The sequence below is a fragment of the Nerophis lumbriciformis genome, linkage group LG15 (assembly GCF_033978685.3).
Source record: "Nerophis lumbriciformis linkage group LG15, RoL_Nlum_v2.1, whole genome shotgun sequence".
Lineage (NCBI taxonomy): Eukaryota > Metazoa > Chordata > Actinopteri > Syngnathiformes > Syngnathidae > Nerophis > Nerophis lumbriciformis.
In genome coordinates, this window is record NC_084562.2 from 22,347,501 (window position 1) to 22,361,312 (window position 13,812).

The 13,812-nt window shown below is 42.1% G+C and overlaps 1 protein-coding gene across 2 annotated transcripts in view; it reads left to right on the top strand.

The window, feature by feature from the left end:
• The window catches only part of tgfbrap1 (transforming growth factor, beta receptor associated protein 1), a 47,995-nt gene extending 34,461 nt beyond the window's left edge, over positions 1–13,534 (top strand). For both annotated transcript variants that reach the window (XM_061974706.2, XM_061974707.2), the window contains exons 10-13: positions 83–226; positions 4,522–4,681; positions 4,774–5,234; positions 13,108–13,534. In XM_061974706.2, coding sequence (XP_061830690.2) covers positions 83–226; positions 4,522–4,681; positions 4,774–5,234; positions 13,108–13,296 — 954 coding nt within the window. In that variant the 3' untranslated portion in view covers positions 13,297–13,534. The remainder of the gene's footprint in view (positions 1–82; positions 227–4,521; positions 4,682–4,773; positions 5,235–13,107) is intronic.
• The last annotated feature ends 278 nt before the right edge of the window (positions 13,535–13,812 follow it).

Consider the following 13,812-nt stretch of genomic DNA (forward strand, 5'->3'; position numbering starts at 1 on the left):
ACATTGTTGACATCTGCTGATATTATGTAAGACGCAGTACAAACACCGTGGTAACACAGGCTTTGTTTCCCCCCCCACATAGACAGCTGTCCACATCTTTTCCAAGAGGTCCGGTGATCAGGCCCAGGCAGACCTGAAGCCTGACGATGTCATCGCATACCTGGGAGAGCACAGAAAGGCTCTCCTCCTCTATTTGGAACACCTGGTGCTTGAAAGGCGGACACAGGTACCACGCTCGGACGACAGTCTGGTTTGTCAGAGGAATATTCATTTTTCTTGAAGAGATGAACACAGTGATCTGTTTTTCTATTCTATGTACACACACGTCTACCGTATTTTGCGGAGTATAGTCGCACCGGCCGAAAATGCATAATAAAGAAGGAAAAAACATATTTAAGTCGCACTGGAGTATAAGTCGCATTTTTGGGGGGAATTTATTTGATAAAAGCCAACACCAAGAATAGACATTTGAAAGGCAATTTAAAATTAATAAAGAATAGTGAACAACAGGCTGAATAAGTGTACGTTATATGAGGCATAAATAACCAACAGAGAACGTGCCTGGTATGTTAACGTAACATATTATGGTAAGAGTCATTCAAATAACTATAACATATAGAACATGCTATACGTTTACCAAACAATCTGTCACTCCTAATCGCTAAATCCCATGAAATCTTATACATCTAGTCTCTCACGTGAATGAGATAAATAATATTATTTGATATTTTACGGTAATGTGTTAATAATTTCACACACAAGTCGCTCCCGAGTATAAGTCGCACCCCCGGCCAAACTATGAAAAAAAAACTGCGACTTATAGTCCGAAAAATACGGTAGGTATTTTACTGTGTTTTTCGGACTATAAGGCGCACTTAAAATCCTTTAATTTTCTCAAAAATTTACAGTGCGCCTTCTAACCCGATGTACGTACCTAATGTACGGAATAATTCCGGTTGAGCTTACCGACCTCAAAACAATTTTATTTGGTACATGGTGTAGTGATAAGTGTGACCAGTAGATGGCAGTCATACATAAGAAATACTTGTAGACTGCAAGATGACGCCAGTAAACAACACTAAAACTTTAAATGTTCCTTTGAAAATATAGAACATTACACACAGCGCTCCAAAATCTATCAAAATGTTTTTAGTACGACTTCGGTAAGCTATGAAGCCGCACCGCTTGATGGATTGTCGGCACAATAAACATACGATTATTATTATGGTGTGTGTATAAGGACCACAAAATGGCACCCATTAGCAGACATATTATCTGGCGTTTTGTTTCGCAACATTATGCAAAAGCAACTTTTTCTTACCGTCTGGTACCTGCTGATGTATATTTGGGATCTGCATAAGTCCTGAAAAGGTGCACGCGTCCACCATTGTGGTCCGTGCCGACACCGTAGTTGATAAGCTTCTTCTTTTTCTCTATCTTCTTGTTATGGGACATTCATCCTCCGCTGTTGCCATTTCTAATATAAAGTAGTGTAAAGTTCTTACTTATATCTGTCAGTAGACTAGCTATCAAAGCGCTAAAAACTGTAGTGGATTTACATAATTCACCCACGGAACTTTAATTATTAGAGCAGGGGTGCTCACACTTTTTCTGCAGGCGAGCTACTTTTCAATTGATCAAGTCGTGGGGATCTACCTCATTCATATATATAATTTATATTTACTTATTTATGAAATATATGTTTTTGTTAACAAGTTAAAGGTGTTTAATGATGATGCAAGCATGTTTAACACATATAGTTAATATTGTTAATACATTAAAGGTGTCTAATGATAATACAAGTATGTTTAATACATATAGTTAATATTGTTAACAAGTTAAAGGTGTTTAAAGATAATGCAAGCATGTTTAACACATATAGTTAATATTGTTAACAAGTTAAAGGTGGTTAAAAATAATACAAGCATGTTTAACACAAATAGTTAATATTGTTAAAGGTGGTTAAAGATAAAACAAGCATGTTTAACACATATAGTTAATATTGTTAACAACTTTAAGGTGGTTAAAGATAAAACAAGCATGTTTAACACATATAGTTAATATTGTTAACAACTTAAAGGTGGTTAAAGATAATACAAGCATGTTTAACACATATAGTTAATATTGTTAACAAGTTAAAGGTGGTTAAAGATAATACATGCATGTTTAACACATATAGATTCCTTTCTTTCATGAAGACAAGAATACAAGTTGGTGTATTACCTGATTGTGATGACTTGCATTGATTGGAATCAGACAGTGGTGATGATAATGTCCGCATTTTCGAATGGAGGAGAAAAAAAGTCCTCCTTTCTGTCCAATACCACATGAAAGTGGTTGGTTTTTGGCATCTTATTTGTCCAGCTTCCGTACTCCTTTGTATACACTTTACAAGAAATACATTGTCGGCAAACTCCGTAGCTTGCTAGCTTGTGCACGCCAGCTTTCTGAGACTCTTATTTTGGTAGCGCAGGCAGGATGAAGCAGAGCTTTTATTGTGCAACTGTGCAGTCGGTCTTTGGAGTTTTGACGACAGGTACGGCGCCAGAGTCTGTTGAAATAAAGTGTTTCTCGCCTTCCAGTCGGTAATTTTAATGAGCTGGCAGCAGCCAGCGTCATCTCAGAAGACCCTCGGGTGCCGTGAATGTCAATCAAGTGACGAAAGTGACGTCATAGTGAAGATTTATGATCGCTCGTTTTTAGGACTATTTTTTTAATGCCTGGCTGGTGATCGACTGACACACCCTCCGAGATAGACCGGTAGATCGCGATCGACGTAATGAGCACCCCTGTATTAGAGGGTTCCGGTCGGACGGTTTTTCACGGGACACATTTCCGTGTTGCACTAGTGAGCCACGGATGAGGAGATGCTGCTGTTATTGATTGAAGTAAAGTCCGAATGTCGTTAAAACAATTAGCGCCATCTTTTGACACTTCTTCCACTCCCGTCCTTGCACGCTACACCGCTACAACAAAGATGACGGGGAGAAGACGCTGCCGAAGGTGAGCCACGTAAATAAGACCCGCCCACAAAACGGCGCATCCTGAAGCGACTGTCAGAAAGCGGTATGAAGATTATCTGTAAAACATAATATATGCAACATTTTGACCAAAGAACCACCATTACATGTTATGTAGACCACAAGGAAGTGTTTCAAATGTAGAAAAACAAATCAAAATATGCGCCTTATGGTCCAAAAAATACAGTATAATGAAACATTTTCAAAAACATATTTTTATGTTATATTTATTCTTATTAAAAATAAATATACCTATATTTTTTTTCCTTAAATCAATTATTGAAAATTAGGAATTCATTTAGAATCGGGATAAATAAAAGTCATGATTTTTTAGTGCTCCCCTTAGAGATGCGCGGATAGGCAATTATTTCATCCGCAACCGCATCAGAAAGTCGTCAACCATCCGCCATCCAACCGATCTAACATTTGATCAGAACCGCACCCGCCCGTACCCGCCCGTTGTTATATATCTAATATAGACGATGCAAGGCATTAGTGAGGTTATAAAGCTTTTGCCTGTTAAAGAAAGGAGACTGATCAAATGCACTACAGACATTCGCGTGCCACGCTGTCACGACCCAGACGCACACCAGTGCGCAATCATATGGGAGCCGCGCTGAGCGCACCTCCAAGCGCGTCTCGCTGCCGGCGACGGCCGGGTATGGGCCCGACGCTCCAGCGCCATCCATTTTCAGGGCTAGTTGATTCGGCAGGTGGGTTGTTACACACTCCTTAGCGGGTTCCGACTTCCATGGCCACCGTCCTGCTGTCTATATCAACCAGGGTGAGCCCCACCCCTTTCGTGAGCGCACTGCGCGCGGAGTGATCCCTGTTACGCGCCCCCGGCAACAGGGGTGGCGGGCAGGTAAGCTGCGCGGGCGGAGCGCGCGGAGTGACCCCTGTTACGAGCCCCCGGCCACGGGGGTGGCGGGCAGGTAAGCTGCTTACCTGCTGCGCGTGATGCCGGCCGCGGCGAAGGCGGACGAGGCGGGGTGTCGGTGCGGTGGGCGCGGTGGTGACCCTGGACGTGCGTTGGGCCCTTCTCGCGGATCGCCTCAGCTACGGCTCCCGGTGGGGCCCTGTCGGGGGAAGGGGCCTCGGTCCCGGACCCCGGCGAGGCGTCCCTTCTCCGCTCAGTAAAAGTGTCCATCTCTTTTTTTTTTTTTTCTTCTGTTGTGGCATATGCAGCAGGTGCCTGCTCGTTTTTCGTATGTGGGTAACAACATTTAACTATGTATATATATTTACGAATTGGTTTAACTGCCACCCGCCTGAATCTATTTAAAATCTAATTTTTTTTTATTTTAACCGCCCGACCCGACCCGCGGATAAAATCTAATTTTTTTTAATTTCATCCGCCCGATCCGCGGATAATCCGCGGACTCCGCGGTTGTGCCCGCAAACCGTGCATCTCTAGCTCCCCTATAAGCTGCTGCCTAATTAGAAACGCTGAGCTGGCTGCAGTTGTCATTATTTTCTCGTCTTATTGCCTCGTCCGTAGAAGGAGAAATTCCACACCCATCTGGCAGTCTTGTACGTGGACAGGGTCTTGTCCCTGCTGTCGGACTCTCCAGCCAATGAGGAGCAGCTGAGCAGCACCAGAGAGAAGCTCCAGGCTCTCCTCAGGGAGTCCAACCTGTACAGAGCCCAGCATCTTCTAGGTGAGACCACGGAAAGGAACAATACTCCCACCCCGCCGGTTGTTGCAAAAGTGACGACTCTGCGTGTTTTTCCTGCTACTTTGTTGTCTCAGGTAAGGTGGAAAAGTGCGAGCAGCTGCTGCTAGAGCGTGCGACGCTGCACGGGAAGCTAGAGGAGCACGACAAAGCGCTCGACATCTTGGTGCACGAGCTGAGAGACTTCCCGTCTGCAGAGGCCTATTGTGTTTGGGCTTCTTCCTCCCAGGACCCTGCTGCCCGACAACAACTGTTCCACCTCCTCCTGGGGGTGTATCTCCAACATTGCGCAGCCGGGGAATCCCCGGCGCGTGGAGACCGCGGCGATCTGGAGATGGCGGCGGTGGACCTGCTGAATCGCCACGGCGAGACGTTTGACGCGGTGCGCGTGCTGAGGACTCTGCCGGACAGCTGGTCGCTACAGCTGCTGCGGCCCTTCCTGGGTCGAGCCATCAGGGCCAACATGCACGCCTCACGCACGTCCCGCCTCGCCCTCGGACTCGCCCACTCCGAGCACCTTCAACTACTGCATGACAAGGTGAGCACACTTCATTGACTACAACTTGGTCCACTATTCAAGTATTTATTGTCCTCATTCTAAGGGGGAGTCTCTTTGGGTACTTCACAATTCCATTCTTGGAGTGACTATTCTCCATTCAACACGATTCTCGTAATTAGGGCTGCAACAACTAATCGCATACCTGCCAACTACTCCGGTTTTCCCGTAATTAGTACGGTTTTCATCAACCTATTCTGGGTTACGGTTGCAGTGATGAAAAATAAGTTTTTTCATTAATTAAAAAAACATATTTTTTTAAAAGTTTTATTCACGAAATCGCGTAACAACAATGACAATCGACACTGCTTCCCGTAACTTCCTATCGAGCCATTCCGAATGCCATGCGCGAGGCTATTTATAGCACCGCTGCCAAGCACGAGGCACCAGTTGCCATTGTTTCCAAACGAGCGATCATGGAATCAGCCGGAGAAAAATCGCAAACCGAAAAGAAAACTGCAGTCATTCCGTGAAGAATATTCAAAAGCCTATCCGGGAATAATTATCCGTTCCAAAAAGGGTGAAAACTATGCGAATTGCACCTTGTGCAGACAAGATTTTTCGATCGGACACGGAGGAATTAGCGATGTAAAAGACCACGTTGGGACAAAAAAAACACAAGTCTAATGCCGTTGCTAGCGATACAAGTGGAAAACTTTCAACGTTTTTCGTCGCCCAAACAGATTCTTTGGATGTGATGAATGCCAAAGTTTTATTTACGGAGGCAATAATTGAGCATTTGTCACCGATTCTGTTCATAACTTTTATGGACAGAATTTCTAGGCGCAGTCAGGGCGTTGAGGGGATCCGGTTTGGTGTCTGCAGGATTAGGTCTCTGCTTTTTGCAGATGATGTGGTCCTGATGGCTTCATCTGGCCAGGATCTTCAGCTCTCACTGGATCGGTTCGCAGCTGAGTGTGAAGCGACTGGGATGAGAATCAGCACCTCCAAGTCCGAGTCCATGGTTCTCGCCCGGAAAAGGGTGGAGTGCCATCTCCGGGTTGGGGAGGAGATCTTGCCCCAAGTGGAGGAGTTCAAGTACCTCGGAGTCTTGTTCACGAGTGGGGGAAGAGTGGATCGTGAGATCGACAGGCGGATCGGTGCGGCGTCTTCAGTAATGCGGACGCTGTATCGATCCGTTGTGGTGAAGAAGGAGCTGAGCCGGAAGGCAAAGCTCTCAATTTACCGGTCGATCTATGTTCCCATCCTCACCTATGGTCATGAGCTTTGGGTTATGAGCGAAAGGACAAGATCACGGGTACAAGCGGCCGAAATGAGTTTCCTCCGCCGGGTGGCGGGGCTCTCCCTTAGAGATAGGGTGAGAAGCTCTGCCATCCGGGAGGAGCTCAAAGTAAAGCCGCTGCTCCTCCACATCGAGAGGAGCCAGATGAGGTGGTTCGGGCATCTGGTCAGGATGCCACCCGAACGCCTCCCTAGGGAGGTGTTTAGGGCACGTCCGACCGGTAGGAGGCCGCGGGGAAGACCCAGGACACGTTGGGAAGACTATGTCTCCCGGCTGGCCTGGGAACGCCTCGGGGTCCCACGGGAGATGCTGGACGAAGTGGCTGGGGAGAGGGAAGTCTGGGCTTCCCTGCTTAGGCTGCTGCCCCCGCGACCCGACCTCGGATAAGCGGAAGAAGATGGATGGATAATTGAGCATGGACTTCCAATCGCACTGGCTGATCACATGGGACAGCTATTTCGGAAAATGTTTCCCGACTCGAAAATCGCCAAAAAATATGGATGTGGTCGAACCAATCTATCAATCTGAGAGAATAAATTTGGATTTTAGCCACAAAAAGGTAATGATACCAATGTTAACTATTGGAATTGTTTAGTACTGTTATACTGTTAAACGTGTTTATACTATTTATGCTTTCAAGTCCAAGTTGAAGAAATCTTGTTAAATGTTGACAGCATAACTACCAAAATACAGAAGTATGTCCTTAATATTTTTGCAGTGCTATTTCTGTTGAAAAGTTAAAATGATTACATTAGAGATGTGATGTGCCACTTTTCAAGTGTCTGATGGCTTAAATTAATTTTCATTATTTTTTCATATTTTGAATTCTTTTGAAAGGCTTACAAAAAAACTACATTTGAATTGTAATTCCATGCTATTGACAGGACTATTAATTTTAATGAAGTTAGCTTACCATGTTTACAGTATGATAATTGTGATAGAAATGTGAATTTTAGGTACAGAATATTTTTTACAATTGAACAAGGCAGTAGATTATACAAGCTTGGACAGAAAGTTAATAATGACACCAATTTTTTTTTTAATGGAATTGTTTAGTACTGTTTTACCATTTGTTTACTGTAAAAAGTGTTCATACTGTTTATACTTTCAATTAACAAATTGAAGTCTTGTGAAAGGTTGACAGGATAACTGGCATTAACTGTCAAAATAATTTCAAACTATTGAAGTTAGCTTACAGAATAAACATGTCAATCAACCCATATGATTTTTGCTGTAATATTTGACTGATAGAAAAGTGATGGTTTTAGCAACATTTTAACCTGTCTGAATGCTAATAATCATTTTGCGTTGGGGGGCGAAGCTGAACCCCCCACCAGGACTTCGTCCTGGACCTACCGGGGCCTGCGGCCCCTGGACCCTGGCTACTAGGTTTTTCTGATTTCAAAAGTTGGCACGTATGTAATCGATTAAATCGATTAAAATCGATTATAAAAATAGTTGCCGATTAATTTAGTCATCAATTTGTTGGATCTATGCTATGCACATGCGCAGAGACAATTAAAAAAAAAAATTTGTAATTTTTTTTATAAACCTTTATTTATAAACTGCAACATGTACAAACAGCTGAGAAACAATAATCAAAATAAGTATGGTACCAGTATGCTGTTTCCCCCCCCCCCCCAATAAAATACTGGAAAGGATAGAAATGTAGTTTGTCTCTTTTATCCGATTATTAATCGATTAATCGAAGTAATAATCGACAGATTAATCGATTATCAAATTAATCGTTAGTTGCAGCCCTACTCGTAATATATTATAATAAACCAGCTCGTTACAGATTACAAATGCTTCTTTTGGCTGCTGACGTACGTCCTACAGTACAGGCCTAAAGTTTGGATACACTTCTCACTTTTCCTTATTTTCATGACTATTTACATTGTAGATTGTCACTGAAGGCATCAAAACCATGAATGAACACATGTGGAGTTATGTACCGTATTTTTCGGACTATAAGTCGCAGTTTTTTTTCATAGTTTGGCCGGGTTCCAGTGCGATTTATATATGTTTTTTTCCTTCTTTATTATGCATTTTCGGCAGGTGCGTCTTATACTCCGGTGCGACTTATACTCCGAAAAATACGGTACTTAACAAAAAAAGGTGGAATAACTGAAAACATGTTTAGGGATGATGTTCGAAAACCGTTTCTCGCGATTGTTCGATAAGAAAAGAACCGATTCCATGGATTCGAGTCCCTTTTTGAGAAACGGTTCCCGTTATCGAAGCCACTATAGTAAAGAAAAAGATTTGGTTCTTTATTCGAATCCCTGAGAATGAATCCCGTGTCACATAATGTTAACGTTATCCTATTTCAGATGATGACATTCATGACAGCCAGAGTGACCAGTGCTCTGTTTATTTTATTTTTTTCTTAAAAAATAAAAGTGAGCTTTTGTTAAACCAAGTATTGTGTGTTTTTTTTCCATATATTTACCTATCTGGATTCGATAAGAGAATCGATAAGGAATCGGTTCGATAAGAGGATTCAATAATGGCATCGAAATCGATAATTTCTTAACAAACATCATCCCTAAACATGTTTTATATTCTAGTTTCTTCAAAATAGCCACCCTTTGCTCTGATTACTGCTTTGCAAACTCTTGGCATTCTCTCCATGAGCTTCAAGAGCTTAAAGGGTTTTCACTTCACAGGTGTGCTTTTTTTTTTTTTTTTTCCCCACCCCACCATTGTTTACCTGTATCTCACTTTTTTTGTAAGGGGCGCCGGAAGTTGGCAGACCTGTCAGCGATCCTGTTCTGTCTCCCTGTAATGTTTGATCCTGATCTGTCTCCCTGTAGTGTTTGATCCTGTTCTGTCTCCCTGTAATGTTTGATCCTGTTCTGTCTCCCTGTAATGTTTGATCCTGTTCTGTCTCCCTGTAATGTTTGATCCTGATCTGTCTCCCTGTAGTGTTTGATCCTGTTCTGTCTCCCTGTAATGTTTGATCCTGTTCTGTCTCCCTGTAATGTTTGATCCTGTTCTGTCTCCCTGTAGTGTTTGATCCTGTTCTGTCTTCCTGTAATGTTTGATCCTGTTCTGTCTCCCTGTAATGTTTGATCCTGATCTGTCTCCCTGTAGTGTTTGATTCTGTTCTGTCTTCCTGTAATGTTTGATCCTGTTCTGTCTCCCTGTGATGTTTGAACCTGTTATGTCTCCCTGTAATGTTTGATCCCGTTCTGTCTCCCTGTAATGTTTGATCCTGATCTGTCTCACTGTAGTGTTTGATCCTGTTTTGTCTCCCTGTAATGTTTGAACCTGACCTGTCTCCCTGTAGTGTTTTATCCTGTTCTGTCTTCCTGTAATGTTTTATCCTGTTCTGTCTCCCTGTAATGTTTGATCCCGTTCTGTCTCCCTGTAATGTTTGATCCTGATCTGTCTCCCTGTAATGTTTGATCCTGTTCTGTCTCCCTGTAATGTTTGAACCTGTTATGTCTCCCTGTAATGTTTGATCCCGTTTTGTCTCCCTGTAATGTTTGAACCTGGTATGTCTCCCTGTAATGTTTGAACCTGGTATGTCTCCCTGTAATGTTTGATCCCGTTATGTCTCCCTGTCATGTTTGATCCTGATCTGTCTCCCTGTAGTGTTTGATCCTGTTTTGTCTCCCTGTAATGTTTGAACCAGACCTGTCTCCCTGTAGTGTTTGATCCTGTTCTGTCTTCCTGTAATGTTTGATCCTGTTCTGTCTCCCTGTAATGTTTGAATCTGTTATGTCTCCCTGTAATGTTTGATCCCGTTCTGTCTCCCTGTAATGTTTGATCCTGATCTGTCTCCCTGTAGTGTTTGATCCTGTTCTGTCTCCCTGTAATGTTTGAACCTGTTATGTCTCCCTGTAATGTTTGATCCCGTTCTGTCTGATTCATCGAGAGAATGCCCAGAGTGTGCAAAGCAGTAATCAGAGCAAAGGCTTAAGTTTCAAACAAATATCCTTACAATAACCACAAATACAAGTGTTTGTCTTACAGGGAGTAATTATGGTAATTATAGTAAAAATGGTTTTCACTTCACAGGTGTGCTTGAAGGAGCGTTATTTTTTATTAGCGGTGACTCCAGCAAGCTATTGTATCCTCCTACATGTGTAGTGAAGCCTGTTTAGCTATTCCTCGTCCTCCAGTGATAATGTTGCTTGTAAGAAACGTACTTTATTTGTGTCCATGGAGGCGAGGATTAGTGATTTAGAAGTAGCTAAAACACTGCCGACCGCGAATGGATGTTAGCCGCTAGCTAGCTAGCTAGCCATGTCTTAAAGCACCTCTTCCTGAGGGTGTTTCAGTGTTATAACTTCACCTTTATCGTTAGTTTTTAGGCCTAAATGCGTCCGTTCTCCCTTTTCTGTCTACACACGGTGTCTGCTTGTAAGTACTCTGTGATTGTGCGCTGCCGAACATGCTTCTCTGCTCGTAAAACCAGCAATGTCACGACGTCACGACACGCCATCATGCCAGTTAAAAAAAAGTGGGGGGCGCGGGCCGTACCTTTTTAGAGGCGATATAGTACCGTTTATGATTCATTAGTATCACAGTAGTTTACTAGTACCGGTATACCGTACAACCCTAGCTCAGTGTTAGCCTAAAAAACGTCTTTTTAAACATTAATTTTTTCAATCAAATCTACAAAAATCTAAGCATTCTGAAAATGATATGTCTACACCTGATATACCAGTACACTGTCGAGAAGAAGGGCTGGCACTACAAATACTTTGTTTTTTTAATTGTCTTCTTTTTCCTAAATGAAAGTAGATAAAATAAGTCATAATGGTATTTATTTCCTGTGTGTATGTAATATATTCAAAATTACACACGATTATAATGTCAAGTGAAATTACTTTATCGTGATATATATTATCGGGATATTCATTTTTGTCCATATTTCATAAGGACCCATGATTCTTTACAAAAACCTCTTGCACAGTGGAACCTCGATTCACAACATAGTTTGAACATAGTTTGTAAATCAAAAAATGTGTAAATTGAAGCAAATGTCTCCATAAGAAACAATGTAAATATGAATAATTGGTTCCAGCCTTGACGAAAGTCCATAGTATAGTGACAATTTGTACACTGCAACAACATTCTCTTTATTAACAAGACAAAAAAATAAACTACGGTAGTTGAAACTGTCCTCCAATGGAGCTGCCCTGCCGACACGCACAAACCACTGTCACTAGCACTGTGGTGCACTCACACTTTGTAATCGCTAAACTTCTTAACCTCTTAAGGCACACTTGCCAACCCTCCCGAATTTTCCGGGAGACTCCCGAAATTCAGCGCCTCTCCCGAAAACCTCCCGGGACAAATATTATCCCGAAATTCTCCCGATTTTCAGCCGGAGCTGGAGGCCACGCCCCCTCCAGCTCCATGCGGACCGGAGTGAGGACAGCCTTTTTTCACACGGGAGGACAACAGGGTGACAAGAACTAAATCATCCAGACTAGAGATAAATTGTATTATTATGTTTATCTTACCTAAAAATACATATATTTATTCATTTAAAAAAAACAAAAAACAAAATACATTTTTACTATATTTTGCTAAAAACATCAAAATTATTTTTTCTGACTCCTTATTACATCCAGCCATAGAATTATACATTAAAATAAACATATTTGAAATAATTAATTTTAAATGATCATAATTCATTTAAAATGACCATATTTAATTATTAAAATAATTGCTTGTTTATCAACAACTTTAGCATTTTGTTCATTACATTTTGAAGCTCTCAGAAGCCAAGTTATGTTATATTCCTTAGTATTTATTTATGCAAGTTTGAAGTATCAATTATCTAAACACAGTTTTGTTTGCATATTTTCAGGATGTAGATGTATATATATATATATATATATGAATTCTAGCTGTCAATATACTCCTCCCCTCTTAACCACGCCCCTCCCTACCCCTGACCACGCCCCCTCCCCCCACCTCCCGAAATCAGAGGTTTCAAGGTTGGCAAGTATGTCTTAAGGCCCAAGCTGTTTGTTTACATGCTTTGCTATTTGGGCTTATTGGACCCTAATTAGAATAAAAACTAAGAATCATCTTTTGATATGATGTACTTAGTCCATAAGTAACAAACGTGTACTTCATGTTTAGTGACGTGCTAATTCTTATTTTTACACTTTTTTTTTTTTTTTCAAATTCCATTGTATGTTATCCTCTTTTGACACCACCAGATGGCAGTATAAGTGTCCACATAAGTGTCCATAAGACCCCAATTCAGTAGTGTACACAATTTTGGAAATAAGATCTAAAAGGTGCTGTCCACGCATGTGGCCACGAAGCCTTTATTTAACGTAACAAAAAAAAAATCCACTTTAAACCTTTTAGGATTAATCTTCTTGGCGTGCAGCAGGAGAGGGAAGGCAGTGTCGACAACGCTGTTGATACTTCCTGGATGTTTCTTAACCACTCATCGTTTGTCCATTGTTGTGGCTTGTGCAGCCCTTTGAGACACTTGTGATTGACTTTGACTCATATTGAGCTGGCGAAACGAGAAAAATGCCCACTAAGAATGTGCTGCCGGGCACAAAATGGCCGCTCTGTGAGGCACACACTCATTTTTGAGGTTCTAATCTGGCCTTTTCTTTGGTGGCGCAGCTGAAAGAGACGAAGAAGCCGATCACTGTGTCGGCCAAGAAGGGATGCCACTTGTGCCACAACACCTTCAGCGAGCCCGACGTGGTGTGTCTGCCCGGCGGCGTGCCCGTCCACGCTCACTGCCTGGCCCAGAGAGTAAGAGACTCGCCCACAAAGAGACAGCTAACCAACAGCAACAATCACACGTGAGGGAAAAAAAGAAAACTGGGTTTTTGACGAGAGGCTCCAAAACAAGGATGGTGAGGACGAGGGCAAAGCACAGAGGTCACTAAGACAGAAGGTTTTATGTGATGCACGTGCAGAATGTTGTGCAGGTCAAAGTCAGCTCAACCCTCCTTTCAAGTAGCAGTGGAGTGGAAAAACAAGTTAACTTTATTTATACACTTACTTGTGTTTCATTATGTCCATTAAACCATATCCAACTGTATTTACAATACACAAAGTATGTGAAAATAATGTTTAAACATCACAAAATGCCACAAATTCCTCTCCCAATACCTTTGGCTATTTTTGGAGATTGACATCATCAGCCTCTGCACTCTGACCATATTATTAGAGCAGTCACACTGGAAATTACGCAAACAGTGGAAAGAGATGTGCCGTTTATCATTCACAATCCTTATGTAAGATAACAACATATATGATTGGCTTTTTTTATGCATTCAAAATCGTAAATAAATATCTAAAAATTGAGTCAACAGATGG